General features: G+C 46.0%; 1 protein-coding gene across 1 annotated transcript in view; it reads left to right on the plus strand.

Moving 5' to 3' along the window:
- The first annotated feature begins 179 nt into the window (after positions 1-179).
- The window catches only part of OSTF1 (osteoclast stimulating factor 1), a 57,079-nt gene continuing 44,495 nt past the window's right edge, over positions 180-12,763 (plus strand). The window contains exon 1 of the mRNA XM_019463580.2: positions 180-625. Coding sequence (XP_019319125.2) covers positions 592-625 — 34 coding nt within the window. The 5' untranslated portion in view covers positions 180-591. The remainder of the gene's footprint in view (positions 626-12,763) is intronic.

The following is a 12,763-nucleotide window of genomic DNA, read 5'->3' on the forward strand; positions in this document are numbered from 1 at the left end:
CCTTCCGCGCTCCTACCCGGTAGGAGGCGGCCCAGGTAGCAGCCGCCAACCGAGGGCTCCGTCCCACTCGGGCCGGACGCGGCGCCGGCTCCAGCCCCGGCGGGGCGGGGCGGGGCGGGACTCCGGCCACCCGGGCCACGCGCGCGCGTGCGCCCCCGCAAGGTCCGGCCCTTTCTCATCGGGGGCGCGCGCAGCCCGGCCAGCCCCGGCGCGAGCCTGCGGCGCCCTCCCTCGGCTTCGGCTCGTTCCGCCGCCGCGCGCGCCGCCGCGCGCGCCGCCCGCGCTCCCGCCGCGCCGGAGCTGCCAGCCCGGGAGCCAATTAGCGCTCGGAGGCCAGACGGCGGCCACTTCCTCGTCGCCCGGCCGCGCGCTCGGGAGGCTCGGGCGGCCGCGGGGCGGGGCGGGGCACGGCGCCGAGCGGCTCTGACTGCGTTCGCTAGTCCGACGGCCAAGGGTGGGCGCAGGTCCCTGAAGGCGTACCGCCGCACAGCAGACAAAAAGAAACTTTGGGGCCCCCGGCGTGCCGGCTGGCGGGGCGTTCGGTTGGCTTTTCGTGCTTGGTCTCGAGGCTCCGCCGCTCCAGGAAGCGCGATGTCGAAGCCGCCACCCAAACCGGTCAAACCAGGTAAGGGAGCTGCTCGCGGGGTCCCCTGGCCGCCTTGGTGCCCTGCGCTTCCTCTGCCACTTGGCAGGGCAGACCACGCACGTATCCGGCCTGGAGCCTCGCTCTCGGGAGCCGACCCACCGGGATGGGTCGCTTTGTTGCGTTCGCAGCGGGGAGGGAAGCGTTTTGGACAGCAAGAGGATTTCCAGGATTAAATTTTTTTTTTTTCTTTTAGAGAGGAGTCGCCCTCGATTTTGCGACATTATCATTCGCTGCAACTTTCTAGTGGGTGTGATGGCTACTTCCCATTGAAGCTTCACCAGAAGACAGGGATCTTGCCCCTCTTAAAGAAATACATATATGTATCTATGCCTTGCAATGGTCTTTTAGCCACTTCCTCCTTTTTTTCAGTGTGTGTCACTGTCAAGTTAGAGTTCTTGACCGGCCAGAGCGAACGGGAAGTGCTCTGCTTGCAGGGTGGGGTGGGTGAGCGAGTGTCCTTTGGGACTTTTGAGAGGAGCCGCTTTTGAAACTGACCTCGGGATCTTGGGGAAATCATTTAGAAAACTCTGTACTCTAGCTCGTGGCGAGGAGAATCTAGGCTGCGGCAGAGTAATCTCGGCTGTTGCAGTTCGGGAGTGTCTCTTTATCGTGCTGTACAAGTCCACTGCCTCCGCTCCCCCAGTGAATTTGCGGGGCTTAAGCTGGAGAGGGTGAGATTACTAAATTCCTCCAAGCAGTGTTCTTGGCCTACAGGCCCTGTTCATTTTTGATTCTATTCTTAGAATATTTTCTATGATATGGAGAAAGGAGAATGTGAAAGGGGCTGACGTATTTCGATTCAGTACTGTAACAAACTCGTGCATTCATTTGGGGAGTAATTACGGGAAACGTAGGAAATGGAAGATAAATGGCCCTGACACACTCTCGGGTTGTTTCTTCCAGTCTCCTGGAACTTCAGTATCGCAGGAGCTGAAATGTGTCCTTTCACATCAAATTTAGAAGCAACCTTGGTTGCAAGTACTACACCTTTCATGATTATCTAGTTTTCTTTCTTTGCCATCATACTGTGGCAGTTTCAAGTCATTTTATTTGAAAATTATGTACAAACTCATATCTGTGACAGTCATTCACCGAGGACTTAAATTTTTTGGTGGACTGGGTGTGAAGGAAGTTGCTGGGACTTTGGCTTTGCTGTGAGCAAAGATGGGGCGGGGCTAGTGCTGGGTTCTGTGTTTCTTCATAAGTGGAATCTGATGAGGAGTTTGCATTTTAAGAGCACGTGTAGGAGGTAAAAATCAGATGTAAATCAGGACCTCAAGTATCCAACAAAGCCTTGTTGTTCTTCTTTGATCGCCGAACAAAGTACTTTATTTTAAAGAATGTCCTGAGAAGTCCATGAGCTTTTTCATTTCTCTAGACCTTCAAGTGATGTCTGTGCTGCAGCTGGGAAAGCATTGACTGCGATGTCCAAGCGTGTGCATGAGTAGTCGGGCATAGTCAGGTTTGATGGAAGGATCCCACTGTGACCGTTGGGGATACACTCCCACAAACTGTTTTGTTGTTGGACATTGCTGCATTCTCCTTCTCTTCAGCAAATCAGAAAGCAAATGTTTGAAAGAGCTTTGACTCCACACTGATTTTTAAATGAGATCCGAACTCAAGGTGACCACAGAAATCAGTTTGTGAGTTTACTCATTTACAGTGAGACATTCTACTTTCAATCAGAGTTGAGACATCGCATGGCCTGGCTTAATGGAAAACAAAACTGTCCTGTCCCATTAGAGTAGTGGCACGCACGTACTGAGTGCCAGGCACTGATCTAATCACTTTACATGTATTAACTCATTTACTTCTCACAACAACCCTGTTGGGTCAGTGCCATTATTGTTCCCATTGCACAGGCGAGGAAATTAAGGCAAGGCACAGAGAGGTTAAGTAACTTGCCCAAGGTCAGTAGCCGGTAGAGCGGAGCAGGCAGGATTAGTACTGAGGTCCCTCTGGTTTCAGAATCTGCGTTTCTTACTCATAATGCTGTTCTGCCTTAACATCACCGTGCACCATTCGCATTCATGGTCTTGTGTATGTTAGAGCTGGTGGGTGGGAGTGGAAAGGAAAGTGTCTCTGGTCCTCAGTCAGATTTTCAGATCACAGATGGCATATAAAGGTCACCCCCTGGCCAACAGCAGTGAGGAGAGTGGTGTTGAGCTCTACACTCTTATCCTGCACGCAAGATGCATGGGTGAAAAATGTCTGGAGCAGCTTGAAATTAGGGGTGGGGGGGGTGCATTTAATTTTTGGCTTCTTGATTTGTTTATACCCTGCCTCATCCCAGCTGTTAAGAAGGCAAGAAAGGGCCATGTAGAAGGAGGGAAGAAGAATAAGAGGAAACCAGAGGAAAGGTTAGCTTACAGACATTCATGTCCCAAGGTCCTCCCGGGTTTCTAAAAGATGGCTATAGATTTGGCTCTCAGCTTCCGGCATAAAGATAAAAGATCAATTATAAGATTCCTACTCATCATAAAATTAAAATGTATTACTTGCTCTGAGGAGAGTTACTTTAATGACCCTGAGATCTGAGATCAACTTCCCATGGGTTCTTTCAAAGTGTTGGAGTGAACCGGACATCTCTGTAAGATGGTCTCTATCACGGTAGTAGTCCCTGTAGCTTCCTGCAGAGCAAGACCCCAGCAAAACAGCATGGTTCAAGTCCACACGCAGTGCCAAAAGGAGGGGAGCTAGGTGAGGGAGCACACAGGCCTTCATGGAAGATTTTAGTAGCAAGAGACATTAAGCTATAATGTCAGTAATGTACCTATTGGGATGATTGGCATATGTCCCATAAGGGGACCATTTTCTTTTGTACCTTCCTGGGGTTACACCAGAGTGTGGGTTTGCAGCCACATCCAAAATTCATTTGCTAAACATTTCTTAATATATGCAGCTAATCTTTTAGGCCTCGTGCTAGATACTGGGCTTCCAAGGAATGATAAAATAAGGTCTCGCCCATGGAGGTGTCGAGCCTGATGGGGCAAATTTATGTATCTTAGACAATATCTTAGATTAACCTATATCTATAATTGGATGGCTGATCTTACCCATTTTGTTAAGAAAAATCTTGGTATTAAAAATAAAAGTAATATGTTTTTTCTACCTCTTTCTTTCTCCAAGCTTCAAAATATATATTTTTATTGTAGAAAATTTAGGAAATACATATAGAAAAACAATATGTAAACATAGAAATACCATCCCTGCCTATCTAGTGATACTGTTCTCAGGATTCTCCGAATCTATTTTATTCAAAAAAGAAGGCACAGTTATCCTCAGAAGGGTGTCTCAGTTTCAATTTTAAGTGGTTTGCTGTTGATTGGCTGATTTCCTACAGTCAGTAAATTATCATTTACACTCTGCTTGAAAATCAGTTGTCAGGGCGCCTGGGTGGCTCAGTCGATTAAGTGTCCGTCTTAGGCTCAGGTCATGATCTCACGGTTTGTGAGTTCCAGCCCCACATTGGGCTCTGCGCCGACAGCTCAGAGCCTGGAACCTGCTTCAGATTCTGTGTCTCCCTTGCTCTCTGCCCCTCCCCCACTTGCACTCTATCCCTCTGTCTCTCTCTCTCAAAATAAATAAACATTAAAAAAAAAATCAATTGTCACATTTTGACTTTTCCTTTCTTACTGATTTCCTTTTATAGGGTCACTTTTGGCCACTCAAGGTGTGTCATTGAAACTCTTCCCTCTAATTATTAGATGGGCCACCGTCTAATATGGTTTTTAGTCATGACTTAATAGTCTTTAGCTTATTCTCTATGGGACCGCCCTCCTTCTTTGGGACCAATGTAGCCTCTCAGTTTTATAAATACAGCACTTTTTGTTCTTTTCAGCCGCCCTCCCAAGCCTTGCTGATCAATTAGGGTGAAGCCACCTGGCTTCTCAGAGTGTAGAGGACAGCTTGTATTCTCACAAAGACCTTTTTTTAAAAAAAGACTTTATTCTGAGACTTTATTCTGTAAAGATGGGCCAAAGGATATTGAATGAGATTTGAACTAAAATCGTCTCTTTCTAAGCCGGTTTGATAACCCTACACTGTAGTTGGAAGCCTGATGTCTGACCTTGACCAGTTCTTTTAAATGGCTTATTGATCTTGGTGGTGGAAATAAAACAGCGTAAATATTTTATGTGTCTTATGAAAATAAATTCGTGGGACTTTGAAAAAGCAAATGTCAGTATTTGGGGTTCTTTTGTATTTACAATAAAAACATAAACTTCAAAGATGGCATACATATGCTGCTTATGTAACACTGTTGAGAGGAAAAAGGTTTTCATCTAAAATGATCGGAACTTTTGTGTATTTTTTTTTCCCCTCTGAATAAATAAATTCATCAACGGTGAGATGGGGTTGGCTAGAAATGTGCACTTGGATAGTTTCCTTCATAAACGTGATGCTGCATTTATGCCTGGTGGCAGAATAAAGTTTGGAAAACATTCTGAAACTTCCAGAATGGTGATTATGATGACGATAATAATAGCTAACATTTATTTGGCCCTAAGTATCCGGTACTATGCAAAGCATTTTATGTGTTCTATCTCATTTAGTTATTCTAACTTCCCTATGAGGTGGGTCCTAATATCCCCATTTTATGGGTGAAGTAGGACTTAATGAAGTCAACTAAGCCACTTAAAGGTCTCAGATCTAGGAAGTGGTGTTTTGGTTTGACCTGAGAATGGCACACCGGCCTTAAGTGCAAGCTATGTCTTTTGGACAGAGAAATCTATGAGGATCTATTAGATTGGCTTTTTTGTTTTTGTTTTTTAATTTGTTTTCACATTTATTTATTTTTGAGAGACAGAGCAAAGCAAAGCGTGTGTAGGGGAGGGGCAGAGAGAGATGGGGGGACACAGAGTCCAAAGCAGGCCCCAGGCTCTGAGCTGTCAGCACAGAGCCCGACGCGGGGCTCGAACTCACGGACTGCGAGATCATGACCTGAGCTGAAGTCGGATACTTAACCCACTGAGCCACCCAGGCGCCCCAAGGACTGGCTTTTGTTTCAGGCAGCCACCTTTATTGACTTAGGCAGTTGTGTTATTTGCATTTGTGTTGTATAACTCCCCTCTTTCAATGCTTCTGTATTAGACTCTGAGATACTTTTTGAGAGTAGAATAACCTTTTATTTCCTTGTAACTTTGCAGCAGCTAAACTTTTTATTCATGGCAAATACATAAAAAATCTAGATACATCATAAAGTCCTTGTCCGGAAGAAGGTGGAGTGGGCTGTGGTTGGGAACATCTTCTAGCTACACTATAAAGCAGCAAAGGCTGGAGGCAGTATCCATCGGTACTATTTCTGGGAACAGTGGCGCCCTCTCCATCTTGTGTTCCAGCATTCACACAGCTTGACTCCAGTGTCACCAGTGCAGTGAGCTTTTCTGACACACCTGTGTAGGGGAGGAAAAAAATCTTCCCTCTACCTTCTTATGTTCTGTGTCCTGCAAATTAAGCTAATGCAAAATCGGATTAACAGGAAGAAAAGGCATACAAGTTTATTTGATGTTTTCAGTTTTACCTGCACGGGGGCTATACACAAAAGAGGTGAAAATCCAAAGAAGGGGTTGATTTGAAAGCTTATGTGCCATTTTGGAAGCATGATACATCGTGGAGAAATGACTAGACAAAGGAAAGAGGGGTTTTGGTTTCTAGGGGCAGTAAATTATGGAAAGGTAAATATATAGGGAAGTAATCGAAGATAAGGATTATTTTAGTAAGGTTTGTTTGTGTAGACACAACTACCTGTCATCTCCACCTCTGATAATAAAAGTTTTCTTTCTTGTATGGGGAGAGAACTCCTTCATGAAGGAAATTTATGCCCTGCTTTTAGGCAGATGGGGAGAAGGAAGAGAGGCTTTGGAGGCAGAGAGGCTGTGTCTATTTTTTCTCAATTGCCTTCAGCTCAAAATACTTCCTATACCAAAGTGGCCTGCTTTGGAGTGGCATATTCTGACGCCCTTCACCTCATACTTCATGTCCGGTGAAAACCATTGCCAAAGTTGTACTCCGTTGTTTAATGCTCAGGGGAAGACAAAACACATGAGAGACCTAGAGAGAGAAGGAGAGACGGAGAGGGACGGAGAAACGTCTTTCAGTGGGCTAATGTGAGCCGTCACATCAAGTTTTGAATCAGTTTGTCAGTCATACTTCAGTAAAGCTGGGGAAAAAAAGACGATCAAAAATATTGGAGGAGTTTGGGGAAAAACTTACAGGTAACAATATAGAGAGAGCTCCTTGGTGCTTTTGAACAGTCACGTGATATTCCACTGTATCTATTTACCCAGACCCACATTAGATGGTTGCACAGTAGATTAGAATGCACTTTTAGATTGTTTCCATATTTACGTAGTTACAACAGCCTGGCTGCTTGCTTGGCGTGAGTTGATCTGCAAGAGAAAGTCCTGGAGGTCTGATTGTTGAATCAGAGCGTATGTGCATCGTCATTTTCGTAGACATTTCCGAAATGCTCTCCAAAAAGGTTTTACCAGTTTACCTTCCTACCAAAAATGTGTGCACATGCCTTAAACAGAAAAATTTCAGTGCATAGGATAGGAGACAGGAATCAAAGGGCTGGGAAGTCCAAAGCAGAGAATTTTGAGGACGCTTTGGGTGTGTCACCTAAGGGGGGAAATTTAAGCAGAGTCTTGAATGCTGAGTAAGAGTTTGCTAGGCAGAAAAAGCAGGAAATGTCATTTGACTCGGGCACAATGAGATAACTTGGTATGTCCTCCAATCTCGGTTTGCCTGACTGCTTGAAGCTGAGCTCCCCTCTCTCAGAGAAGCCAGGGGACTTGGTCTGCACACATGGAGCTGTGAACTGGAGAAATTTGTTCTGAATTAAAGAGAAAGCCGTCGGCCTGGAGTAACAGATTGTGGAAAACAGTACTGCTCCCTGCAGAAAGTGAGACTGTCCGCGTGTCAGCCCTGTGCACGCGTGTCTGCTTGTCTGTTTGTCAGGATGTTAACAATGGCTGTGGGTGTTTGGGGTGCAGCCAAATGTTAAAGAGGGTCACAGCTTAAAGTCACTTAAGTCGCTGGTGGGACTGTGGTGGCCACTTCCTCTTAATGAATTCTTGCTAGTCACTTCCCACTTTATGCTTGGGCATCTGTAGAATTTTTAGAAAATCACAAGGCAAATTCCTCACCCTACTCTTGGCGTAGGACTTGGGGGAGAGGTTTGTATTTGTGGATTTGATTGACATGGGATTTAAAAACTCTTTAGCATCCCTTAGAACTTGATGGACTACTTTGGTTTAATATTCTTGGGACCAAAGAATGCACGGAACGTGGTCCTTTCCTAGTCTGGGGCGCTGGATTTCCAGGGAGCCTGAGGCAGTTTGAATTCAAGTTAAGGAAGACTCTAGAGACCCAACTCAGTCTATTCTCCTGCTGGAGGGTCTGTCTCAGGCCCCCTTACAAGGATCTGAAGGCAGCCTTGAAGTCTCTGTGCCATCCTTTGATCCAGGGATTTTGCTTGGTTCTGATAAAGTCATGGATTCTATTAAGGGATTCCCTCAGCTAACAGGAGACATTTGAATCGACTCACTTGCATGAGACAAAGAAATGACTTCCACCTGGAGAGTATTCTGGAGCGGCTGGGTCTTCCGGAAACCTCCTAATCCGACCCATGCCTTGGGGGGACCCGCCTCCGAGTCCTAGCTCCCCGAGCATGGGTGGGGGCGGCCAGCCCAGGCGAAGCCCCTGGCCTTTTGTCACATCTGGCGGGCATCTCAGACCACAGAGTATCTTAGATTCCCTTGCTTGACAAAACCAGACTCTTGTGTGTCTAAAATGTTGCTTACCCAGGTTTACAGGATTTTGCGGCTGCGTTTTGGGCCTGTTGTTTTGATGAGTCAGCACAAGCTTGTCGACTGTGGCCCTGGGAGGACCTAAACAGAAGGTATTCTTGCTGGTTTTTTAGGCAGGAAACTGGCTGTGAAACACTCATCGCAACAGTAACCTGTCCCTCCAAAGTTCGTCTTCTTTATTTTTGTTTTTTAAAGTTTGTTTTGAGGGGCGCCTGGGTGGCTCAGTCGGTTGAGCGGCCGACTTCGGCTCAGGTCATGATCTCTCGGTCCATGAGTTTGAGCCCCGCGTCAGGCTCTGTGCTGACAGCTCAGAGCCTGGAGCCTGTTTCAGATTATGTGTCTCCCTCTCTCTGACCCTCCCCCGTTCATGCTCTGTCTCTGTCTCAAAAATAAATAAAAACATTAAGAAAAAAAATTTAAAAAAAAAGTTTGTTTTGAGAGAGAGAGAGAGAGAGAAAGAGAGAGAGAGGAGGGGAGGGGCAGAGGGAGAGGGAGAGAGAGAATCCCAAGCAGGCTCTGCACCATCAGTGTGGAGCCCATTGCAGGGCTCGAAATTGCCAACCGTGAGATCGTGACCCGAGCCAAAATCAAGAGTAGGATGCTTAACTGACTGAGCCACCTAGGTGCCCCCAAAGTTCATTTTCTTAATACTGTGTCAAACTTGACATTGTTCTCAGCCTTATTCTTCTGTTAGGGAATAAGTCATTCCCTTTTATTCCTCTGCACTCAGGTTCTAAATATGAGTCACGCAAGCAGCTGCCGACCAGAACCTGGGCCTATGAACTGCTGAACCGTGAAGTAGGAGTCACTGCTTAGGGGTGACTGTCCACTTCCTCTTTCAGGGAGCCTGTCACATCGACAGGCTTACTTCTAGTACTTGCTTAATGCCTTCCTGCTCTCGAGGGCCAATTCTGTACCTAAGTATTGGGGCTCTAAAGGGTGCCTAGGACTGGACGCTGGCTTGGTAGGAGCTCTGTTCTCCACAATGGGCTCAGGCCCACTTTCTGATTTTTGGTTGGTACTAGGTCTCTTGGTGTCTTGCCGTCTGGTCTAGCACTTTTTTGTTTACTGGCACAGGAAATCTGCTTCCTAGTTTGCCCTGAGTCCTTGTCATTGGCCTGCTTTTTCCCTGCTTAGGATACCTGCTCCGTATCACGTGGACCTTTGGCTAACACACCTGTGTCTTTCTGACGTACTATGACCCTAAGATTAGTGTGGGTCTGTGTCTACTCTTGAATGGATTTCCCCTTGGTCTGCCTTCATTTTCCAGAACTAACCTTTGGCAGACCTGAATGTCACAGCCAACTAGCTGTTGGTTAAGCTCTCATTATTGTACCTCAAGGAGTCAGGGCCGCATGTCCAGAGAGCCTTCCAAGAGTATCTCGCTGAAGACTGAAGTTTTCCTCTGAAGTCACCTGGAACTTGGTTCCTTCTACTCTTTAATTCCCCAGGGTTCTGGGAACAAAGTCACTGATTCACATCTGATGAACAAATTGATCTGCAGTGTTAAACAAATCACTGATTTATCAACATCCCCTTCCCAAAGGTATTTACATTAAAGAATAAGATAAGCTGGGCGCCTGGGTGGCGCAGTCGGTTAAGCGTCCGACTTCAGCCAGGTCACGATCTCGCGGTCCGTGAGTTCGAGCCCCGCGTCGGGCTCTGGGCTGATGGCTCGGAGCCTGGAGCCTGTTTCCGATTCTGTGTCTCCCTCTCTCTCTGCTCCTCCCCCGTTCATGCTCTGTCTCTCTCTGTCCCAAAAATAAAAAAAAAAAAAAAAAAAAAAAAAAAGAATAAGATAAGCTAAACACAAGATTCCCGAAAAGAATTACCTTTTTAAATGAACCACTCTAATGGTAGGACTTCAGGCATGAAGACAGGCTCATAGGGTGATATAAGACCAAGCTGTGATTTGGAGGAGGCAGAGGCAGAATACAGTAATGGGTGCCTGGGTGGCTCAGTTGGTTAAGGGTCCCACTCGTGGTTTCTGTTCTGGTCGTGATCTCCTGGTTCGTGGGACTGAGCCCTGCATCAGACTCTGTGCTGACAGTGTGGAGTCTGCTTGGGATTCTCTGTCTCTGTCTCTCAGCCCCTCCCCCAGTTATGTACCACCCCCCCCCCCTGCAAATAAATAAATAAATAAACATTAAAAAAAAGAATATAGTAATGGAAAATGGACATTAGTTTGGAAATAAAGTTCTGGCCCCCATTCTTTTATTGACTTGCTGGGTCACCTTGATGAGTGAGACCACACCCATTCTGGTCCTAGGTTTCTTCATTTGCTTCTAAGTGTTCATTGCCTGAGACTAACTTTTCAAGTAATCCCACAGGTTTCTACATCATTTCATTCTGTGCTTCTTCTGGAGCCATGGGACATTTTCAGTGGTCCTCTACCCACTGCGTTGCTGCTTCCAGTGCTCAGGGCCAGACGATTGCCCACAGATGGAAGCATTAAATACTTGAAGGACTTTTTCCTAAGTCCAGATTTCCATGACAGAGAGAGGGGAAAGGATGGGAAGAGGGTTTGGGTGGAGACATAATATATTCTTAATTAGACCTGATCTGATTTTACTTAGACTCTAGCTACATAGGACAGTGGAGTTTGTTTTTGTTACTGTTTTTTTTTTTCCTCAGTTGCCTACAGGCATACAGCATCAGGGTGGCCCTGCAGAAATGTGCCCAATGACATTCCAGTGGCAAAAAAAAAAAAAAAAAAATTGTCATTCCTGAATGGCTCTTGGGACTTTTATGTTTGAAAAATGTATAAAGTCAATTATAACTCAGTGACATCAACTCTGTAGATTTGAGATTTAAGAATATACTGCTAGTTTTTTGAAATTAAGTCTCTGTGCAAAATATTGTTCTCCCATCTTGTTTTTTCCTGTCTGTTTTGGAAGTGACAATTTTAAGCCGTGAATTCAAGTTCAGACCTTGCTTTGTAGCAGTTCTCAAATTTCATTCCAGGAAGGAGGGTTTTCAGTGCTTCTCTTCAGAAGAGAGACACTTGTTCCACCAAGAGATTGGTTCTCAGTCCACCTGTCACTTTGTAAGTTACATAGGGCTCACACAGAAACCAGAAGCTGGGGTGCCTGGGTGGCTCAGTTGGTTAAGCGTCCAGCTTCAGCTCAGGTCATGATCTCATGGCTCATGAGTTCAAGCCCCACGTCAGGCTCTGTGCTGACAGCTCAGAGCTTGGAGCCTGCTTTGGATCTGTGTCTCCCTCTCTCTCTCACTCTGTCTCGCACTCTCTCTCAAAAATAAAATAAAAACATAAAAAAATATTAAAAAACCCAGAAGCCACCTTGTTTGTTTTAATTTTTTTTTAACGTTTATTATTGAGAGACAGAGAGACACAGAGCATGAACAGGGGAGGGATAGAGAGAGGGGGAGACACAGAATCTGAAGTAGGCTCCAGGCTCTGAGCTGTCAGCACAGAGCCCGACGTGGGGCTCGAACTCACAGATGGCGAGATCACGACCTGAGCCAAAGTCGGTCGCCCAACCAACTGAGCCACCCAGGCACCCCTTGTTTGTTTGTTTTTAAAGAAAATAATATTTATATACTCCTAAGGATATAATGGTAAATTTAAGAACATAACATTGTACATTGTATCCTGATCAGAATAAATGTTATTGCTCTAATTTTAGAACTAAAAAAAATTGTTCATAGTTAGAAATTGAGCATTAAGTCTCTACTAAATGTCTTAAGACCATAGGTAAAGAAACTGGAGTTTGTTAGACCAGATGATGAGAGAAGGCAGGTTACTTCTGTAGCTGGACAGTGGGTACTGAAGGAGAGCGAACTCCTAGTAATTATTATGAAAGCCTGCAATTTACACAACCCACTGCGTGTCGGTGGGAAGCCACCATCCAAGAGAGCACAGAACTTTCCCTCTTCTGTCCCTGTGGACTGGGGTTTTCACTGTCATCCCATCCACATTGTAAACAGCAAGTGTTTCTTCAGGCTCAAGGATTTAGGAGGGGCTGTATTTCTAGACATTTTAGGGCACATTCCAATGTCTCCATCCCCTGCCTTCCCTCAGCCGATGACCCCGTGTTCATAAAATGATAAATGATCGTCTGGGCATCCATGAATGAAAAGGAGTTAACAACACACACACACACACACACACACACACACACACACACACACACACACACACACACAATCCATGAGCACTTTGCAGCCTCAGGAATGGGTGTGAAAGGTACCCTGGGCCTTGGAGCGGCTGAGGTTTTAGCCGCTGAATCTAAGTACAAGACCCTCAGGAGTGTGCTGTCATAGCTCCTGCCCAGGCCTTGAGTAG

This window comes from Panthera pardus, unplaced genomic scaffold (assembly GCF_024362965.1).
Source record: "Panthera pardus isolate Hobbes unplaced genomic scaffold, ASM2436296v1 HiC_scaffold_20, whole genome shotgun sequence".
NCBI classification, from domain to species: domain Eukaryota; kingdom Metazoa; phylum Chordata; class Mammalia; order Carnivora; family Felidae; genus Panthera; species Panthera pardus.